Here is a 23,354-nt window from a genome sequence, read left to right as displayed (position 1 = left end):
ATCACAACCCTTCCTAGCTAGCATATAATGTTCTTAGTGTTTGGTGAAAGCGTGGTTGTCCTGTGTGTTATATTGCACACAACCTTCCCACAATTGGAAATGGTATAGGATAGTTGCTTGACTTTGGAACATTCTCAGCACATTTAAGGAACTTGACAAGTAAATGTTATTTTCTTAGTATTTCATGACTTTAACAGAACTTTTCCTAAAAGTTCAAACATGGTTACATTTAATCACAACTGTGGTAATGTTCTAGGAACATTCTCCAACTGGTTGGACATTGGGAATTCTCTCAAATAGTTCAGAGAATGTTCAGAAACAACATTCTTCTGTGGGAATTGTCAGTACTTGAGGATAACATTGCCTACACAGGTTTCCTCATGGTTCTATTTAAAGTCATGTTCACAAATTGTTCCGAGAACGTTAAGAAACCTTTCCATAAAAAAACACAAGAAAACTTTTGTAAACGTTCTAAGAATGTTATTTAAAAATCTACATTCCGTTCTCAGAATGTGAAAAAAACGTTAAAAACCACAAAACTTTAGTAACATTCAGAGAACGTTCTAACACTGTTATTTGAAAACATATACATTCCGTTCTTAGCATTAACAACACTGTCTGTCCTCCATCTTGTTAAGTGTGTTCAACTGTGTTGGCCACACCCACTGATTGGCCACCACTGATCCTAACTCAACACTGAAGTTGGAGACATACAGTATCTCCCTCACTAACTTTAAAGCGTCAGCTGTCAGAGCAGCTTACCGATCGCTACAGCTGTACACAGCCCATACAACTACCTACCTCATCCCCATATTTGTTAGAGTTTTTCTTCTCTTTTGCACACCAGTGTTTCTACTTGCACATCCTCATCTGCACATATATCACTCCAGTGTTAATTGCTAAATTGTAATTACTTCCCCACTATTGGCCTATTTATTGCCTTACCTCCTTACTTCATTTGCAAACACTGTATATAGATCTTTCTATTGTGTTATTGACTGTACGCTTGTTTATTCCATGTGTAACTCTGTGTTGTTGTTTATGTTGCACTGCTTTGCTTTATCTGGGCCAGATCGCAGTTGTAAATGAGAACTTGCTCTCATCTGGCCCATCTGGTTAAATAAAGGTTAAATTAAAAAAAGAATAACAACTTGAAGGAATTGGTTTATATGGATACAAGACTGAATCCAAACATTACATTTTTTATTTTATGTGCATTTTACATTTCCTGTGTGAAAATACTCTGGATACATTCAGTAACATACAAATATTCTTTAAAATGTGGGGTAGGTGCAACATGAGACACAACAAAATGACAAAGGTTTGAGTTAGAGGCCAAACTGGTATCTCCAAGTGAAATTTCAATGCACTTTTATGACTCAAAGAAGAGTCTTCGACTATAAAGTGTGTTTTTGAGCTCTCCTAGCTGTGCCGTTGAGGAACTAGAGCAATCACTGCATCCCCACCATCACACACTTACTGTTGTTGTTTACGCAATCCAAAAACGGTCCATTATGAATTGCAATCTGGGTCAGGTGGGGCTCATTTGACAGCTTGTTCTATTGCCAACATGACTAGCTAAGTTATAAAATACGATCTTACGCAATTCAGAGAAGCAGATAACTTAACAGTTGTTATGAAAAGTCTCATTGAAACATTCAGTGAAAGTTTTAAGGAACTTATTCAAACACCTCCAAATAACCTATCATTTACGTTCTCAGAGTGGTAATAAAACCTCCCAGGGAAAAACCTTCAAGGAGTAAAACCTTTTTAGGACCTCCTCCTGCAACCTAATGAACGTAAAACCCCAGAACCGTTCAAAATGTTCACTTCTGTTTTCAGAACGTTTTCAAATCTTTCTGTTTGACCCGGTCAAGAAACATCTGGCTTCATTCCCACAACCAATGTGAAACCAAAAACATAGTATGTTCCCAAAACATCCAAGGAACCAAATATGCTAGCTGGGTTATTTCCGACCCAGTGAATATTTTTGCATTTGAAATCTAAGCTATACTTCGTCGATCAGAATTCGTCACACATTTCCGTTCTCAACCTCACGTCCATCCGAAACCAAAGATGCGTGTGCGTTCCTAAAAGAGGCATCTTTTGCTGAGAGACACATAAATACCTTTCCTGAGAAAATAAACAACAATTCCCATTAGGGTTTTCCTGTCAAAACCCAAAGTGACATCACTCACATGGTGTCATGACATTCCAGGCTCCTCCCATAGGAGAGACTGGCACCATTTTTAGAATTCTCCTGGGAAGAACCTTCTTTAGGTGTTATGTCTTCTCCTAGACTGGACAATCATCCACATCCTCCCGTACAGGTGGGAAAAGGAGCAGAGATACTTAAGGGCAGCAATAGAGAAGTTGTCAAAGCCATGATTACGTTTAGCCTCTAGTGATTCTCCCCATTGACTAGGTTTATGGAAAGTGTCCGGAGACCAGTACTTTCTCCCCATGTCTGCTTCCTGTATCCAGCACATCAAAACACACCTGGAGAAACGGAGGCTGATGAATGAACTAGCAAGGGCTGTCAGTGGGGTGGTGGATGGTGGATCCTCATCTTCTGTTAAGGAGCTTTCAGGCTAGGGTTGAATTAACATCTCTTCGCTGCACACATGCAGACCCCTTCTCCAGCTGACAAGGTAAACACATTTGAATGGGGAACAGCTTTTGCCTGAATTGAATTCATTATCCACCTGCCATTACAGTGAAAGCAGACATATCAGCACACATATCATGTACAGTGGTTGAACCCCCAACATATTTTGACACTTGATATTCATTGATCATGTTCTAAACAGTTTAGAATGGCATTAGAATCAGGAAATAGAGACAGCGCCACGATTTGAAGGGTTTTACACAATGGTGAATAACCGTTATTGTACCAGAAGGCAAATGTCATTTAATTTTTTTTTTCGATGCATATCCCCATGAAATGCCAGACATCTCAAGTTTCATTTCCTGGGCTAATCGTCTTCTGGGCACATATAACATATTTGCAGGAAACAGTGGGCTAATTCATTTGCACCGGGGAAAAGGCTCTGTTGCATATTTCAGCATCTAAAGCTACATCCCCCCCACTACGGCTGATGTTGGAACTGGCACTTTGACATATGCACGCACACGCACACACACACACACACACACACACACACACACACACACACACACACACACACACACACACACACACACACACACACACACACACACACACACACACACACACACACACACACCACACACACACACACACACACACACACACACACACACACACACACACACACACACACACACACACAGTAATTACACCCGGGCCGGCTGTGCTGAACACAACTCATCACCCGCTTCCCTCTCCTCTCTGGGTCGCTCAGTCTGTCATAACCAGGATCTGTAATGAGACAATTTAGATGTTTCCTGCCATGGCGAGCTGTCAGCCGCTGCTCAACTCTGGGCTCTGACGGGAGCACATCTCCTGACAGATCTCAGCCCTACCGCCCGTCTGGCCACAGGAAAGAAAGGTGTAATGAAAGCTGCTAAAAATAAGCCAGGACCCAGTGATAAGACTGGCAGTTATGGATTGACTCTTCCCACCAGGAGAGAAGGTATCAAGCTGGGCCAGACATGATATAGCAACTTCCAGTTCCAGGCATGTATCTTTAGCCATATCTGGATAGATGGGATGAGAAGGCAGCCATCCAAATGACATAATACCTTGTAAATGAGGCCCAACTCAAAGCAATCATTTGTTAATGCACATTTCATCTCCATAAACAAAAACCACTATACTATCGTATTGCTGTGAAAATGGATCCAGCACATGTAGCATCCCATTTGATGTTTTCCCACTGTGGGATTCCCACAAACATGATCAGCGGGTAAGGAAGCAATATCGCAGAGGTTAGATACCACCCCTCCTTATCTCAACATCTGACCCCAGAGCCCAGGCCCTCATCACAACCAAACTCAGGCATTTCTTCCCCTTCCCCGGTAATTCCCTAAGTAAACTCGAATTGATAGGGAATTTCTGGAATGCCGGAAATATTGCAGCTACCGCTGCTGCCTCTCCAGACCTATCTGAGAGGGAAGTGGTGAGAGAGAGAGAGAGAGAGAGAGAGGGAGAAAGAGAGCGAGAGGAAGACTGAGAGAAGCAGAGCTGTGTCACAAGCTGGCCTGCGTCCAGGCTTTAATGATACATCGCCAGTCGGCTGCTATCTAATTCCCCTTCCTTTGTTTCACCACACTCCTCAGGTGCCATCCATTACGTTGCCTTTTTCACTTTCTCGATCTCATTTCAGAACCGGCCGATACACAGCGTTTCTGACAGCCCTTCCCTGTCAATGCCCCTGCATCCCCGTCAACCGGGCCGAGTTGTACGTCTCCCAGCGCTCGTCGTTCTGTCGGAGAGAGAGGGAGAAATGGATGCCTGCTGTCTGGTGCCAAGTCTAGCGATCGATAGCCGCATGGGCAAATTGGATATCACATTGCTGAGACGTGGCACGCCGATGGAGGAAGCGCACAGGGGATGGAGAATGAGGAGCACTGTTTCTTTTGTAGAGAAAAGCTGATTGTGTAGGATGCCAAGAGGCCCACATAACATATCTCTGGACCAATGGCTTTAGACTTAACTCTGTCGCCAGGAAATGTGAGATTTGTTCTCTTTCCAGGTCCATGAGTAAACCAGCAACAGGTGAGAAGGCTGAACTGGTTATTTATGGATGGGATACAGAATCAACAAGGCACCTCAAGCGTGTCGCACTGAAATTGAATCCTTGCAGTGTTTCATTTTCTGTGCGTAAAAGCGAATGAATACATCGTTTCAACTAATCTCATCTGATTCTTAACTGGACTAGTCTTTGCTCATTGCTCAGCTAAACTGATTATGAATCAGTGCACCATCTCATTGATTATCTTTCACGGTTCACAGAGCAATTGGAAAACAATCCTTCTTGCTCTGTATTCTCTCTTTCTTCATCTGTCCCTCCATCCATCCTTCCTCCTGCTCCTCCACACCCTACATCTTGCTCTCTCCGTTCCATCCTTCCATGGAAGCAGAGGATGAGGCAAGCTGAGAGGCCCTTGATGTGTAAACAAGCAGCTGCCATAGAGTGGAAACGAGAGCATCGGACTGGAACCGGGCTCTGCTCTGCAGTAACCATGGCGAGAGATGAGGGTGGAGGACATGAGAGAACAGGCGAGAAGAGAGTGGAAGAAAGAGGAGAGGAGAACAGAAGAGATGAGAAGGGGAGGGACCAGAAGGTGGAGGAGAGAACAGGAATGAACAGAAAAGAAGAGAACCAGTAGCCTCGCTTGGTAAAACACTGGCTCCAGTGCCTAGCCCATTGCCTCGCCGCTTGATGCCACATCTACCATGGGGCATCGTCTGGCTCATGTTTGATGCTGGCAACGGCTAAGTGCCTCATGTCACAGGTGACGGGGACGTGATAATGAGCTCCATTGATTCAGACAGAGATGCATTTTCTGTTCAAAGACCATGCATTTTCTGTTCAAGACCATGGATCAGTGCAGCCTACAGTACAGCATGTCCCTTTTCCGTGGAAGTAATAACCCCCGCAGAAAAGACACTCTGCTTCATGGTAGTCCACTTAGCCGAGGGAAGAGCCATCTTCGGTGAATGGTACGATGGCACTTTATTATGTGTATGTCATACCATTAACACCATCTGCAGCATTTTAGACACACCATTGCATACACATAGTCTGCAGCTGTACATACAGAACACTGAGACAGTTTGCTTTGCACCTAATTCCGTGCATTTGCCTGGGGGATCCTTATGGGGAACACTGCTAGGGATGTGTTTACGTGAGAGTAAGAACAGATACCCTAGTGAGTGTAGCTATGGTTATTAGTGTGACGTACGGTAAGAGGAGCGAGCCCACACTGTCTCCATCACATGCTTCCTTCATTCACTAAAATAAGGCACGGACGCGTAGCCAGTGATTCCCTGTGTGTTTAGTACTCCCACAGACCCAGACCCAGACACACACAGACACACCCCACACCCTCCAGGGGTATATGAGGGGGATCAAGAATGTTTAGGCACAAATGAGACACGTTAATCAGGCAAGTGCATGCAGTACAAGCCAACCCATTTTCCTAGCTTCGCTCTTTTGGCCCTAGCATGAGCAGAGCTTCTGCTGATGCTGCTGAAGTATGGTGGTGGATTTGCTAGCCGTCTGCTAGTCGAGCTTTCGCCTTTGCATCTACCACTACCTCGGATGTGGAAACACAGTGGAAGGAGCAGACACCCCTGCCCTGTTCAGCATTCAGAACCCCCATTTGGAAATGTTCTGCCCGTTGAAGCTGGAGTCTGTCAGTGTGCTGCTAATCGCATGCCTACCAGTAACTCTGGGCCTTGGCAGAAACTGGTGCCATTCCCTAGCGGACTTTCAGACCCACGTTACCATGGCAGCCACTGTGAAAGGCACTCGGGGAGCAAAAAGAATGACATTGTCAGTTGAAATGGATCAGGTTTCCCAGTTTACAAATTTCAGCGCATAATTAACCTGACTGGGCAGCTTATTCTGTTCAAACCTTTCCCCTGGGCGAGAGGGGCTTGGGCCCTGTATGTGTGTGTGTCAGCTTTTTGCTTTCATGGCGAGCAGAGGGTTCCAAGCAGTGTGTTCCACTGTTCCCTGTTTGATATGTAGCATTGTGGTGCTCGTCTGTGATAATAATGGGTTTGTGGGGGTGAAATGAAGGCTGGCTTTGTCCCTAACCACTCCCCAGAGGAAATGAAAGTGCATTAAACGTAGCGCCCGCTGCACGTTCCCAGCTCTAACTTAACCCCAGTTATAAACTCTGCTAACTGTCACTCACTGAAGTTGAGGGCTCAGAATTATAATTATTTTTTAAATGAATTTCGCAGACCGCTCTGTTTCGGCAGATGTCCCTTTGTGCCCCACCTTACCCCCTAGGTCGGCTGCGAGGTTGCAGCCCTCTGAGTGAACTGCACATGCTCCCAAATGAGCGAGAGTGCTTCGTGATGAGGTGTGAGACGGGGCAGCCTGCTCTGGTAGCTATGGTCAGAGCTCTGCATGTTCAAAGGGCCTCGGGCGGCGCCAGCGATGCTGAAGGCACCAACTACTGAGGCAACGGAGTCCACCACTGGACCTCCTGGCTGCTTTCATACATCCACCATCCAACTCAGTGGATTGGTGTGAGTCTATGGCGAGGAGTTTACGGCATTTTAGGGCCTTTTAAATACAAGGCAAAATCAGAGAGCCGATCACGCATAGCATTTGAAGAGAGATTTCTCCCTGAACTCGGTAGCAGCCTGCTGTCTGAAAGAGGATTTAACACCCCGAGTAGGAGGCTGGAGGTAGCAGTAGGCGAATGGCGATTTAGACCTGGATATTCCAGTAAGCAGTAGCGGGCCGAGGCCCAGCAGGTCGGTCGGTATGTAGTCTAATCAGCGAGTAGGTGAGGTGGGTGTAGCTTTAATCTCCAGAAACAGCAAGGCAAGGGCAGAGGCATCCTTCTAACCGCCCGTTTCCATGGGCACGCTAATCAAATGTGAAGCACCAGCTCTCGCCCCTCCCCTCTCTTGTGTCATCACTGCTCCCCTGCTGTGAACTGACGTGCCCTCTCCCATGTTATAGGGGAGGTGTGTGTGTGTGTGTGTGTGTGTGTGTGTGTGTATGTATGTGTGTGTGTGTGTGTGTGTGTGTGTGTGTGTGTGTGTGTGTGTGTGTGTGTGTGTGTGTGTGTGTGTGTGTGTGTGTGTGCGTGTGTGTGTGTGTGTGTGTGTGTATGTGAGACGCCAAAGGTTCACTGCAGTTCTGCTACTTTAGGAATCAGTGCCTCTCCATTAGGGTAGGATTTAAAGGAACATAGCATCAACATTGCATGAGGCTGTTTCTCAGCTAATGAGGGCATTTTGACGTCAGACATGGTTAGGTAAAACAGCAAACGCACACATAGGTGAACAGCCTAGTCAGCTACTCTTACCCGACTGGCAGACATCCTAGTAGTAGCAGGATTTATGCCACCTGCATTTATAACAATATTACTGTGAACGTTCGAGTCAAGGGGAAAAGGCTTTTCTAAAAGGGTTTTATATACAAACTGTGGTATAGATACCTGTCCCTTGGGTCAATTAAAACTTCAATATATAAGCTTCTTACGGTGTTTCATTGACAAATGCACTGCACATGCTAACCTGTGCGTGTTTGTCCTGAAGCATTTTTTATTTTTCCTTTATTTATCCAGTTAAGAACAAATTCTTATTTTCAATGACGGCCTAGGAACAGTGGGTTAACTGCCTGTTCAGGGGCAGAACAACAACTTTATACCTTGTCCGCTCGGGGGTTTGAACTTGCAACCTTCCGGTTACTAGTCCAACACGCTAACCACTAGGCTACGCTGTCACCCCGTTGAGATGTTGAGATGTTCCGCCGCTACTTGACTAAACGTTCTGCCTGATCGAGACATACGGTTATGGATCCCACTTCTTGTTTTCCTCTTTCACAAACATCTGTTCATGGTCAGGGGCCAGCAAAGAAAGGAGGGAACCGTTCTCTCTCCTCATCAGTAAATGAGATTGAGAAAGAGGTACTGTGGGAGGTCCAGCCCTACTCCAAATATGGCCATTAGGAAACATATTGAGAGATTCCACCTTTCAGTCACAGGCTGGTTGACCCATGATGGAGCTCTCTCTCTGTCTCTCTCTCTCTCTCTCTCTCTCTCTCTCTCTCTCTCTCTCTCTCTCTCTCTCTCTCTCTCTCTCTCTCTCTCTCTCTCTCTCTCTCTCTCTCTCTCTCTCTCTCTCTCTCTCTCTCTCTCTCTCTCTCTTCTGCATGCGTGAAATAGTCAAATACCATTAGTAAACAAACTACGCACAATGGCAACTTCCTCCCGCCGTGAATAATGTATTGCTTCATAAATGAATGATTCCCCGCGTAGCCCACTTGGGTATAGGAAGGAAAAGTGATCTGATGGTTTCTAGTTCCATGCGTTTCATTTAAATCGGGAGGGGTGGGGAGAGAAAGGAGGTACACCTCCACCACCTTGACTCTGTATGCGTGCCTTTGAGAGAATAAAGAGGCATAGCCGAAATAAGGATATCCTGTGGCCTAGGGCCTGGGAGGTAAGACTAAACCCGGTGGGGGGCACTAGTAAGTGTTCCCAAGCTCTGCTAAGCCCACTTTGCACGGCCCATCGTCCCCAATGCATGATCCACGACTTCGGAGTTTGCATGAATCTCCCCAGTCCTCCTTATCAATAACAGTCCCTAACAAGTGCCAGCTGTGTTTTGCCTTGGACCAGGTAAACGGACTGTGTCCATATTGAGTGTGCTGTCCGTGGTTTTAGCATTAATAGGGATACAAAGTTGCCTTTGGTTATATTTTCATTCCACTCTCTTTCTGTTTCACCTCATTCTAAAGTGATGTCCAGCTGCTCCTGTGTTTTCCAAGCATTGAATCATGGATATCTGTCATGAAAGAACGAGATGAAACAAAACAGTGTTTGGCCACAAGAAATGATGGGAAATGATACCTGTGACCACCACTGTTCAAGAGTAATATTTTCCCCTTCCATGTTTTGCGTAAATTGACCGCGTAGGTAATTAAAGCTCCATTCATTCATTCCAACGGCTCCAGAATATTTATTCAGTGGTTTTTGGTGTGCTGTTAATAAAAATGTCCACTCCGATCGTATCCCAATTGACACTCACTTTAAATGTAACACTTAATGTTTGAACAGGGAGTCATAAATCACGTTAATATTGAGCCCCTGGTGGAACTAGCGCAGCTTTTGAAAAATATCTGGCTTTGATTAAGCTATTGGGTGCGAGAATGGGAGTAACCTGGGCCTGGGGATAGGGATCTGGTGGTGCTTAGAAGAGGCCTGGCTAGCATGGTGGGTAACCCCAACCATCTGCCCCAGGGCAGCATTCTCATAGCTCTCATATGAGGGAGACAGACTAAGGCCCGACTCCGGAACAGCTAGGGCCACATAATGGATTCTGGGTCAGGCAGAGGCAGAGAGCGTTTCAAGACTAATTGTTTTACTACCGTTGCATGCCACCTTTTATTGCTCTTGTTCGTCCACCTGCAACAATTTGGGAAGGCAAGTGAGACCACCAGCTGTGAAGTTTTTAAAGGCTTTTTAATATTTCAGTGTCGTTGCATGGCGCTCCCCTCGCCACTGAAAGCTTAAACAAGCCTTGTTCTCCAAGATGGCTGCTCTCTCTCTGTCTTTCCTTTCTTTTTTTTCTTCTATTTTTCGCTCCGTGTGTCTTTCTCCTAATGCATAGGCCTACACCTCTGGCCGAAGTTCTAAGTGAGTTGATTTATTCATTCAGCGGATTTCTGAATTACAATACAGCGCCTCAGCAGTCGCATATGCTAACGTCTTGGAGCCTACCGATTGACTTATGATTTCCCCTCCCAAATCTCTTCCCTCTCCCCTCAATTGTGGACGGTTTATATGAAGTCCACGACGAGTGGGAGTTATACCAATGTGCAGTATGAAGTGGCTTATCGCAAAAACATGAATAAAGTCCCAAGACTTTATTATTGAAGCCAACAAGACCCGACTGTTTTTTTCAATACAGTAAATCGCAGGCTATGGATTTTTACTAGGGATTTAGGACTTTATTTTGGTTTCTCCATGTTTGTCATTCATTTATATGGCAGGCAAGTGGCGAGGGCAACAAGTAGTTAGTAGTTAGTAGAGGTTGCTGATAAAATCATTTGGGGGTGAAAGAAGGAAACTAGGCCTACATGATGTGTCCATTCAGGATTGTCACCATGCACCATACTGTAGCCAGTGGTCAAACATTCTTGCTGTCTATTGCGCATGTCTGGTTGCCTCTGTAAAGAGACAGAGCCGTGAGTGTCTGTGTCGTGTCTCTCAGACTAGCTGTCCTATCTTGAAACTGATGGTTTGGCTCTGATTCTCTGCCAGCGTTGCGTAGAGAGGAAATCCAGGTTATTCCCAATGTGTTATTCTGCATATGTATCTGTGTGTGTGGGAGAGAACAAGACAAACCCAGCTGCCACTCACTCGCCCAACTAAGCTAGACCCTCTGAATGATTCCCCATAATCCCCTAATAACCTAACTACTGCGCCTACTCTGTGGCAAATGTTTTGCCCACCATTATTATGTTATTGAGGGACATCTGGAAAAGTTTGCCTGTTTTTGTTCTCTCTACGGCCCATATAATCACTGCAGCAACAGCGGACACAAAAAAAACTCTTTGCATTACCAGAGCCAGTGTGAAGGATCTGGGATTATGATTTAAGGCTTCCTGGGTACTGTTAGCATAGGTCCCATTGATGTTGTTTCGCCAAATATCCTGGCTTTTCCTCGCCGCCTCCCTTTTCCCCCTTTTTTTTTATTGTTGAAAAGAAACATTGTGTGGATGTAGGTGCCTTAATGAGGGCCTGTATTTATTTTCTCCGGGCCTCTCTGTGGCTCTCCCTGACCCAGAAAGCACCACAGGTGCAGCTGAGTCGGGACTATGCTGGTGCCCGAATCCCGAGAACCGACAACACATCAAAGTTTAACACGGAATAATAGCATTGCTGACAGCTCACGTGAAATTGCCTCCCTACTCGAATGCAGATGATGTCTCCCATATATAATTCCAGTAAGAGGAGCCCTCCTATCATGCCCACCTCACAAAACCAACAACCACCTCACCTGTTCAAATGTGCCTGGGTGTCAACCGGGAGTCAACCAGACCTCTAACATCACACACCTCAGAAGCATTGTGCCTTTTGTGTGTGTGTGTGTGTGTGGTGTGTGTGTGTCAGCATCTGTTGTTTTCCTCCTGTGCAACTCTCTGCATTTAGGGATTTGGGCGGAGGTGTTTCCATGCCTGTGAAAGATGGGGTTTTGATATCTCGGCTGACAGGCCTGAGAGGCCAGACTGTTTCCACAATACGGATTGTTTACATACCAGCCCTTAAGAGTTAGAGGGGGAGGAAGACAAGTGATCGCCTTCAGAATGAATTATGAATACCACATCTGAGGCTTTGCCTGCTCTCTCTTGCTCTCAAGGTAGAGTGTGCCTTTTTGAAGATGGGTAATTGAGGTACGGTATGATGATGGTGATATAGAACCAGCAAGGCCACTGTAGTGCTACTGAATCTACTCGGTGACACTGAAGAACTGCCGGAGGGGAGTGTTAGATTGAGGTTCTGTCGCCTGTTGCACCATGAGCTCTGACTGCCAAACACACACACACAGGCACACAAGCAAGCACATACACACACACACACAAGTCCCCACCCTTTCTCTGCCTGACCATGCCAGTGCTTCAGCCTACACACACACACAAGTCCCTGCCTGACCATGCCAGTGCTTCAGCCTACACACACACACACACGCCTGAAAACAGATAACCCGGGAAAACTCCTGGTGAACTGGAAAAGCATTTGTCTCAAGATGAAAGGCTTCACACCCACTTCCTACACACAGAGCCTTCTCCCGACACCTTCCCGCGACAGCACAGCGCATGTAGCAGAGGCTGGTGCTGCACAGGCACAGACACAGACTCCAGCTCCAACTAGCAGCATCCATCTCTCCCCACACCCACTAACGCTGCTATACAGTAGCCTCCCTTTCTCCCTCTCAATGTAGACAATTCTACAGTACCAGCCAGGGAAACAGGCAAGGAGAAAGAGCAGATATAGGCAGCATGTCCTGAAAGACGTAGAATAATTTGAATAAGCATTTTTGAGCTCGCACAGCTTCTTTTCCTCCGTCATCAGAGCACTGGGAAGGGGACGTGTAGCGCGGTGGTGAGCTCTCGGGCGTGGAACATAGTCAGGCACACGCAGGGGCTGTGAAAAACGACACTGACCGTAATGCAGGATAATTGCTTCCCATTTACTCGTGTGGCCGAGACCAAAAATAGCACGTCACACCGCCATGAATGCAACGCTCGGAAGCATGGGAGACATGAGCTCTCACTGCTGCACCTTGCCATTTTATACGCCTAGTGTGGCCAGCATACCTCGCAGATGCATGTACAGTCAGGCACATAATACAAGTAGATATACACAGATGCACAATTATGTACACGCACATGCCGACCAGCAGTGGTTCATAGATAGATGTCAATCCTCAGAGAGGTAGCTAGAAGCATTGACACAAGACCCACTGTTGTGTTTTCACACTCCACTGTTACCTGCACCACATCTGCAGGCTGGCCAATGGTCAGCCCCCCCCCCCCACCCACACACCCCACACACCTCCCACATCACTCAAGGCTCCTACTCCCATGACCCACCACTGAGAAATACCTCCAGATACTATTCTCCACGTTCTTTGTGGCTTGTCGTAATTTGTACGCACAGAGATTCTCATTTCACACTCGAGTCCAACACAATGGCTCCAGAGCTGCGGCAGCACCTTACGGAAATGTACTGTGACAAAGGAGCACAAATTGAGCTCCTCAAGAGACCATCCAACCATGCATCTAGGATTATGTGCCTCCCCCATAGACATTCTAAATACAATCCTCATCAGCAGCACACCAAATGAATCAGAGCATTGGATTACCATGAGAACAGGCATGAGCGTTGCTACAATGTAGTTATAGCAATACACTGATACATTATAAATGCATTAGATCAGGTGAAATTACATTTGTACAACCAGTTATGCCTCTACCAGCTATGGTTGATTTATTTCCCCACACTACCTTTGCAGTACATGTGCCATGCCATGTCCACTGTCCGTTTCATAACAGTCACAACAGTCATTTGGCAATACAGCCTTGACAACACTCAGCCACAGCACTCAGCATAGACAGCAATGGCCATCAATAAAAGCCCCTAAATATTTCATATGAGCCACAATCTCTGCTGTCCCTCAAGCTGAATCAAGTGAAAGCATATGACCTATAGCACCTTATAAACTTCAATACAAAATACAGCCTCGGCAACAATAACATGGAAACCACTGCACTGCAGTACTGTACACAGTCAGGTGCTGAACTGATATTCCTTCCCTTTCAGTGGCACACAAGGCTAATCACACTGGGTAACTGATCAACTACAGCTGCCTTAGCCGAGCCTCAGGGCCGATATAGAGGGAGAAAAAGCATAGGGAGGCTACAGGCAGAAGCCCGAGCGAGCCCTGTACTCACCAGCACTGGCAGAACACAGCAGAGACACCAAGAGCACAATCACCAGCGTCAGGATCTTCACATTCATTTCTGCACTCCCCTCTGGCTCTCCGGTAGTCGCTAGCTGATATACTGTAGTGGTGTGTGTGTGTGGATGGGAGGGTGGGTGGGAGAGAGGCAGAGAGAGCGACTGAGCGAGCAAGGGAGAGAGAGGGAGAGAGAGAGAGAGAGAGAGAGAGAGAGAGAGAGAGAGAGAGAGAGAGGGAGAGAGCAAGACTGTTTGCTTCTCTCTCTGTGTGTGTGTGTAAGAGTGAGTGTGCGCGTGCCTCTGTATGCACCCTGGTGTGTGCGTGTGTTTGTGTGCCTGGGAGTGTGTGTGTGTGTCTGGCTGCCTGCCTGGTGCGTGTGTGTATTTCTGTATGTGTGTGTGTCTAAATGCGTATTTGTATATCAGTGTGTGACAACGCCACTCCAAGACTGAAGGCACGTCTTTATCTGAGCTCTCCCACGGAGGTGTGCAGCTTTTTTTTTCTCCTTCTCGGAGAAGACGGCAGCCTGTGCCAAGTTCAGTGGAGCTGTGAATGTGCTGGGAGTCAGCTTGCAGTTTGAAGCAGGTCTGTCTGGCTGTATGTGTGTGCAAGTCCTCTGTTTGCCTTGGATAACAGGAGCCCAGTCGGTCATGTGGCTTATGTATCATTGACTCTGTGGGTCCTGGAGAAGGGGGCCACCCCACCCACAATGTTGCCCCCCACACACACACACATCGACCCTCCCACTAAATACAGAGAGGGAAGGAAAGGCAGGCGGGGGTAGGGAAGGAGGAGTGGTGGGGGGTGTCAAGGTTTATCATAATAACCAACCACATGCCCTTGATGATAAAGTAGTCTTTGAATGTAGCTCCCTTCTGCTATTCTCTGTCTAAAACTCCAGTCCTTAGAGACTAAGGGCATGGCGTTGAAATGTTTTGCGTTATTTCAAGTCAGTGTCCCCTTAGGAAAAACTTAGCAGACTCATTGGCTTGATCCAATCTCTCGAGTTGTTTGTTTCACTGACTCTGAGTAATTTGTCTGGTTTCGTTTCCAATGCTTCATTCTGTGGTGAACAAAGCAGTCAGAAAGCTACCCTCCCTGTGAAGGCTCTGAAATAAATGCACTTGTTCCCCCCCCCCCCCCCCCCCCCCCCGTTTGTTTATTAGACGTGTAAAGAGGAAAGGTTGCATTTCTGGTACCGAATTGTGAGAACTATCTGGGCGACCACGACAACTGTAACAAGTACTCTTTTCAGCTTTGTCCATAGAGAAGAGGAATAGTTTGTCACATCATGTTGAATGCAACCTGTTTCACTATCGCCATTGGAGCAATAAGTACCCCACAAGACATGCCACCAGAGGTCTCTTCACAGTCCCCAAGTCCACGACAGGCTATGGGAGGCACACAGTACTACGTGGAGCCATGACTAAATGGAACTTCTTTTCCCACATCAAGTAACTCATGCAAGCAGTAAAATGAGATTTAAAAAAACTGATAACAATGCACCTTAAGGAACTATGGGGACTGTGAAGCAACACAAACATAGGCACAGACACATGCATACACTGTCACACCCTGATCTGTATTCACCAGCCTTTGTGCTTGTCTCCACCCCCCCTCCAGGGGTCACCCATCTTCCTCATTATGCCAAGTGTATTTATACCTGTGTTCTCTGTTTGTTTGTTGCCAGTTCCTTTTGTTTTGTAAAGCATCACAACGTTTTTTTCCCCCGTGCTCCTTTCTGTCTCTAGTTCCTGTTTTCGAGCTTACCTGGCCATTCTGCCTGCCATGACCCTGCCTGTCATTCTGTCCCTTGTCACACCACCCTAGATTACTGACCTCTGCCTGCCTTGACCCTGAGCCTGCCTGCCGTTCTGTACCTTTCGGACTCTGCGCTGGGCTACTGACCTCTGCCTGACCCTGAGCCTGCCTGACGTTCTGTACATTTCAGACTCTGCTCTGGACTACTGACCTCTGCCTGACACTGAGCCTGCCTGCCGTGACGTTCTGTACCTTTCAGACTCTGTCCCATCCCGTTTTGCACCGGACCTCAAGTTACATCCCTGCGCCTTCTTCTCTCATCGCCTCAACGCCACGGAGAGGAATTACGATGTGGGAAATCGTGATCTTCTCGCAGTGAAGAACGGAGTTGGAGGAATGGAGACACTGGTTGGAGGGGGCGGAACATTTGTTCATTGTGTGGACGGATCACAAGAACCTGGAATATCTCCGCACCGCCAAGTGTCTCAATTCCAGGAAACCTAGGTGTGCCCTGCTTTTCACCCAGTTTAACTTCTCCCTCTCCTACCGACCGGGATCCAAGAATATCAAGCCGGATGCGCTGTCACACCGCTATAGCCCCGTGGCTACACCCTTGGGCCCCGAGACCATCCTTCCCACCCCATGCCTGGTAATTGCACTCAGCTGTGGAATAGGGAAGTTGGTCCGTGAGGAGCAGCGTTCTCAGCCGAACCCACTGGGGCCCAGATAACTGGATGTTTGTTCCTAACACTGTCCACTCCTCTGTCCTGGAATGGGCCGACTCCTCCTGGCTTGCCTGCCACCCTTGACATACACACACGATAACATACGCACTATACACACACGTACACGTGGATTTGTGTTATTGATACAATATGTGGTAGTAGATTAGAGGCCTGAGGTCACACACGTAATGTGTTGTGAAATCTGTTGTGAATTTATTGTAATGTTTTTAAAATTGTATAATTGCCTTCATTTTGCTGGAACCCAGGAACAGTACCTGCCTCCTTGGCACCAGCTAATGAGGATTCATAATAAATACAAATACAGCTGGTTTATTTCCAAAAAGGATATGGATGTTTTTTTGGGGGTAAAAACACATTTGTTCTGATCAGAAATATCTACAGAATTTCCCCCTTACCCAACCCTTCACATTGGTTTTGCAGGTTTGCTTAGGTCCACCCTTTCCAGCAGAATACAGAAGCTGCAGTCAAAATATGACTGAACAATAAATGTTAGCGTTCGAACAGGGAAATGGTTCACACTACACAGAAAATATTTCATAAATTGGAAACCGTAGCTCATTATTTTACCTTTTAATCCTTCAAACACAAACCGTGTTTGCCATAATATGTAAGTTGATATATGATGGTTCTCGTAAGCTAACTGAGGCTGGCCAACAGCGCTAGAGAGTCACTAAAGGGGAACAGTGACACATGATGGATGGTGTTCCCTTGGTCACAACCCCGATACCTTTTCTATGTGCTGTCACAAAAAAAGGGACTTTACTGCTGTAGAGACCTGAGAACGGCCCCCCAAGGCCCCACCCTAAACCTCACATAGCCCAGCCTTTGTCTCTTGAAGCCCCTGTGTCCCAGAAGTTGCACAATGATTGACATTTTGGGAAATAGCATAGTCCCTGCTCAGTCTGGGGTTGGGCGTATAATTCCCACATTCCATCATACTCCAATTTTTTTTTTTACATGTTCCGTGTTTTAGGACTCATTTCTATGCCTTTTGGGATGACTGTATTAGAGGCATTTTTTTATTTTTTTTACTGTCGAATATCAGTAGGGATTTGTCTGTTTATATTGAGTGAGCTGGTGTATACTTGCGGGGTTCCAGGTGCATCTGGCTGCGGAAATTGACTGCTTGTGGATTTACAAACCGTTAAAAACGCCCCGAGTTATTAAGATAGGAATGTATGAGTCGACACAAACTTGCCAATAAAGATCAAAAACATTTGCATGGTATTGTCTCTAATTATGTTTGCGTTAAAGAAAAGCTTATAATGTCGAACATGCAGTCTCAGGACGCGGTCTGTTGTGTTGACGTGAGTGTAGGCCAGTAACGGTCTTCCTGATGGGCCAGTGGAGGTCTTCCTGATGGATCAGTGGGGATCTGCCTGATGGGCACCTCCCGGGAGCGGAGTGAGTAACAGAACCGCAACACAACCACATCTGCCCTGACACAGGAAGCACTTGGAAGTTAACAGGAAACCCGTCTGATAAAAAGAATTCCATCTATGCCTGGATTTGGTCAGCAATGACGACACTGGTGATGCCCTTGTGGTCTGTAAATGACAAGGCTTTCCTGATTGTTAACTTGTATTATTAATAGTTAAACTTGTATTCCATAATTCCAGTGACGTGTGTAATCGGAAGGAGTGGAGGAAATAGGTGCTTCTCTCCAAAGCATGTTTTCCCATTCCTATCCATCATTACTGTGGAAAAATCAACAGGCTCCTTTTATTGTACAGCTACAACTAGGTCCCGGATCCATGTTGAATAATTCCGGCATTATTTTCTTGATTCAAGATTGTGTTTCCTGTTTACGATCTGACTCTAAATTAAGAATCTGAAAGTCTGAATATGCCCATGGCAGACCTCCTGTCTCGAAAAGATGTCTGACCTTATGTGGGCGGATGTTTGTTTTAATTGTCCCGATGAGTGAATGAGCAGAAGCGGAGGATTGTTTGTTGTTTTTGTTATTGTTGTTGTGCAGAGGTGAGAATACCTGACCATCCGGTACTACTCCCCAGGCCTCCGTCATAATCAGCCTACTGTAAAGTGGAGAACATATCGAGACTGAGTAAGGTGGAGCCTCATTCACCAACCATAGGCACAAAGCCTGCCACTGTATGCAAGTTGTTAGTAAGACAGTAAGTAAGATGTGGTTCTCTTGTGATCAGTGATGAGAAGGGGGAACTGTGACATCTTCATTAAGACTTGTTGAAGTCTGTGTCTTATGAAAGGGATCTGAAGGAGACGAGCCAGCGCTCTCCACTTCTTCACAGATGCTTTAAACAAGCGCGATACTCCCCTCAGGCGGCCCAGTGCTTCATATCACAAATGTCAAGAATCACAGGGCCGGTGGATTAACTTCTCTGCCTTTAATCGTAACATTATCGGTGGCTCTGAAATTCAACTGAGAAATGTGCTCTGCTCCCCGAGGCCCTGGATGGAAGATTGGCAGAAAATTGCTGCCCTGTCTTTGATTCTCACTCAGTCACCTCTCCTCTGAACAATCCCATTGTCCCACAATCCCATTTATTCCATAAGGTCAGTCTCAGTATACAGTAGCACTGCTGCAGTAGTATGAAGGGTTTCTTGGAACAACAGGCAACAGGCAGAGGTGTCTTGAAATGGTTAAGTCTGCTGTGCGAACGGAATGAAAAATGGGTGAGATGCTTCTGTTTTTGTCTCTATATGGCAAGATGTCTGGGTTTTATCTTGTAAGTCTGGGGAGTCATGAACAAATACATACAAAGCCCTTAAGAGTAATCATCGAGACTTCACGCACACAGTTACTCAACGTGTCCCCAAACGTTTCTGTATTCCCACCAATTCCGCAATCCCAACAATACATATCAACTCTCCATCCGTATCTTTTTCGTCTTCCTTTTCCTCCTCTTCCTCTTCCCATTGTAACAAATTCATACAACATCCTCAGTAGTGTTGACGTAGGAAGCAGACGGGTGCAAATGTCACAAGATAATGGCCTTCTTTTCCAACATCCAAATAATGAATGAACACTCTTGCTTTTCTACTGACAGATGGGAATATTTGCCATTCATCCCATCACGCATAAGGTATAACATGGTGCTTGTTTCACATATCCCCTCACTACCCAATTTCTAACACACACTTTCAGCCGCCCTGGGACAATTATCCCCTATGACCATTTGCTCCAGTGTTGCGTGACTCCACAGCTGCTGTCTCCATAATCTAGGCTATCCAGTCCCAGAGCAGTAATTGAGTGTCCGATATGGGAGTTGACAGTTTAGGGCCGCGTCGACAGAGGGAACGGAAATTAGCACTGGGAAACTGTGCACCGCAATGCACCGCTATGAGCCGTTCGGGTAGTTTAATAAATCATAATATTTATGCTCGGTGACTTCCGCCTCTGCTGATTTGTGGTAAAGGGACCAGAGTTCGTCTCCTGTGATGTTGCACCTGCAGGAATCGTCTCTTTTACCTATGCACTTACATCATAGAAGCCTACTGTAAGCATTGGACGACGAGCATGCGTGTACTGTGCGTGTGTTGCTCTATCCTGCAGCTGGGGCATGATCAAACCCTAAGGGAATGTATAAGAACTGCTCCACGCCCTCATAAGCCTGTCAGATGGAGATTCTCTGTAGATATCTTAAAAGAACAAACAAAGGCTGGCTTTTGAATGATTTCACATTGCCTCTAATCAAACCTTAGATCTTCTGAGTTTTTGTTCTCTCTCCAGGTTACAGGTAAGAGGAGCACTGCTCCTGACGTCACCTACGGCACTGTGTGTCTCAGTGGCAGTGTTCAATGCCCTGTGGAAGTGATCAGGGTGCCAGAGAAATCATCTAAAGCTTAGAGTTTGATCCTCACTCCTGACTTTGCTGTGCTTGTGGGTATGTCCTCATGGAGTGTGAAAGTCTGCCATCTTTTCACCTGCCTCCATGCACTTCAAGTGCACTTCATGCTTAGAGGATTTTCTGTCTCTTTCTGGAGAGAAGATATGTTGATCATCCACAGTTCCTTTATTGTAGCAGGAGATCAAAAGGAGTCAAAACAAATTAAACGGTTGGTGTGAAGTAGCCAAAGCGGATAGTGCTCTCTTCCCCCTCCAATATTGTTGTGCTTATCGGGATTTCTATCAGTTGAGCGCAGTGGCACGCAGTTTGGAAATGGACTGCTTGTTTCTTATGGATCCCGGGATTTAAAGTGCTGGGGGTTTGGAGGGAGGGGGACCGAGCGTGCTCTGGCTTGGTCTCTCTGACACATTGAGAGACGGAGAGATGCGACTTGACAGATGAGAGATAAGAGGAATGGGGGAGGAAAGACTAGGCAGACAGGCGTAAGGTGTTGCTGAATGGGTTTTTGAAAGTGCACAAAGCCTCCATCAGTTAATAAGAGCTTGAAGATTGCTGTCTCTCTACGCTCTCGACACACTCAACCTTTCATTGGAAGTTTTTCCTGTTTACATTTTTTTCTTCCTTTCTGATACAAGTTCGGAGAAGTTCAAGGATAAACGCAGTTCTGAGCATGAAACTCGGCTAGCATGTCCCAAAAGATGGTAATCTAAGGCTGGCAGAATTACCTGTTGAACAGCACCCCTTGGGCACAGATTTCAGTTCAACCCTGAGTTGTCAACTAACGTCAATTCGAAGGGGAAATCAGTGAAAAAATGTAACCATCTCATTGGATTTAGATTAAAAGTTGGGTGAAAAAAAGACAACAATTCCCGAATGACTTTATGACTTTTTGTAAATCCAATCCATTTCCATGTTGATTCGTCATCACAGTACATTATTGTTGTTGAAATGGCATGGAAACAACGTGGATTCAACCAGTTTACGCTCAGTGGGCAGCCTTAAAATCACTCAAAAAGTAATAATAAAAACCAGCATGTTATTGTGAGCTGATTTGGCCCTCTTTTTTTTATGATCCTTTTCCTGTCCTCATTACCGCTGTAATGAGTCGTGTTGTAAATTTCATCATTAGCCAACGTTCTCTTTTCTATGCTTCTGCAAATGCAGAGAGACTTTCATGGGAAAACTGCAGCCATTCCCTCAGAGGTTATTCTGGTGCTGATGCAATCAGGCCAAGGTGAACAAAAGCAGAGAGAGGGAGAAATGTCAATAAAGAGAAGGGTTTAGCGACTGCAGTTTACGGGGCATGCCGACATAAAAAGAGGTCTCTTTTTTTCCCCCCTACCTCCTTTCTGCTGAAACCGCCCTCCTCTTGGACGCTCGTTGATGGTTTGCCATTGTGCTTCTTTGAGTGCCCCCTGTGTCATGTTCAGAGATTCTCGTCTGAGTTTGGCGTGAGGTAGAAGGAGCAGTAGGATGAAATGGGAAACTTTTCCTTTTCGACTTGAGTCAGTGGAAAATAAACAGGCTCTACATGAAAAAAAAGGTGTTTTGTGTTTTGAACCCAACGTTTTCTGTCTCTCATGCCTTTGTGAAATGTCTCCTTGATGTGCTATCACTTTGTCTTCAAATAATGATCTTTGCTCACATTTGGGAAGAATAATATCACAAGTCACAATTCATAATGAACCATTTTCTCTGCTATATGGCGTGCCAAGAGGTCTTGTGACACTCCCCCCCCCCCCCCCCCCCCCCCCCCCAGCTGTGTATTGTTATCAACTGAAAGAGAAACGGGCATGATAAGGTAACTCCATTGATGACCTATGTTTCATGGCCGACATGGGACTTCAGATATCCCAATCATGAATCGTTTATTGTTTGCGTTGTGCCACTCTGGTCTTCACCTGCCTCCGGGCAGTATAGTTTCAAGGCATTTCTCAACACGTGCTCATGGACCCATTAAGAAAAGTTGACTTTGTACCTCAACGAAACACAGATGGAAAACCTTGAGCATTTTCCACATGGCAGCTAAATTCAATAGGAAATATAAAGCAGCCGCATTTGTTGAAGAACTGTAGTCTAGTAGTTGAAAAAGCGTGTTCGGGTTTGGTCGAAAAGGGAGGATAAGGGCCCCTAGAGAAAGGAAAACACTAGACCTAAATGACTTATTCCCTCACAGTTAAAGACGCATATCAGTTCTCTAATAAAGTCCACGTCCTTCTCACAAAGAAGGAATAGGGTTGTTTCGTTGTTTTTGTGAGTAGTTGTTAAGGTTTTATAGAAACCTTTGCGGTGGTGTTCAAAAGAGTTTTAAATAGCAGAGAAAGAGACATAAAAAGGGAAACGTAGCCAGCGAAGGATGTGTTGTCCTTTGTGTGCTCGGCACGTCGGCGGCACTTGATAAATGGACTTCTCTGGTGAAAGAACAACGTGTATGACCCTTCTCAGTTACGTGGCAACTAGACTTTCGGCAGGAATTGTGTTTCACATCATTTTTGTCTATTAGCAAACACATATCATAAATCTAAGTGTTCACAGTTTCTTGAACCCCATGTCAGCACTAGTAGCAATATCTAATAACACAACGTTTCCCACCGACCTCTCAGACTTGACTGTTCTGATCTCATGATAAAAGTGGACAATTAACACATTTGGGACATTGAACAGTGGTCAATTATTCAAATATTTGTTGTTGTTTAGTGAAATCAACCCCCCAAAAATCTGATTTGAAGTGCATAACTGTTACCAGATGAATCAGAGAATGTATTATAAAATATACTTCAATTCAAAGGCTCCAGGCCACCATCCAAAGCAATTATGAGAAAAACATTTATGGTTACTGTACTGGGAATTCCAGCCTCCCAATAGATTATG

General features: G+C 45.8%; 1 protein-coding gene across 1 annotated transcript in view; it reads right to left on the bottom strand.

The window, feature by feature from the left end:
* Window positions 1–14,779, bottom strand: part of apln (apelin) — a 28,763-nt gene extending 13,984 nt beyond the window's left edge. Inside the window, exon 1 of the mRNA XM_020502598.2 lies at window positions 14,139–14,779. Within this exon, the coding sequence (XP_020358187.2) occupies window positions 14,139–14,205 (67 nt within the window). The 5' untranslated portion in view covers window positions 14,206–14,779. The remainder of the gene's footprint in view (window positions 1–14,138) is intronic.
* Window positions 14,780–23,354: the final 8,575 nt, after the last annotated feature.

This window comes from Oncorhynchus kisutch, linkage group LG15 (genome assembly GCF_002021735.2).
Source record: "Oncorhynchus kisutch isolate 150728-3 linkage group LG15, Okis_V2, whole genome shotgun sequence".
Lineage (NCBI taxonomy): Eukaryota > Metazoa > Chordata > Actinopteri > Salmoniformes > Salmonidae > Oncorhynchus > Oncorhynchus kisutch.
The sequence above is the reverse complement of the archived record's forward strand: the minus strand, read 5'-3'. Positions and strand labels throughout refer to the sequence as shown.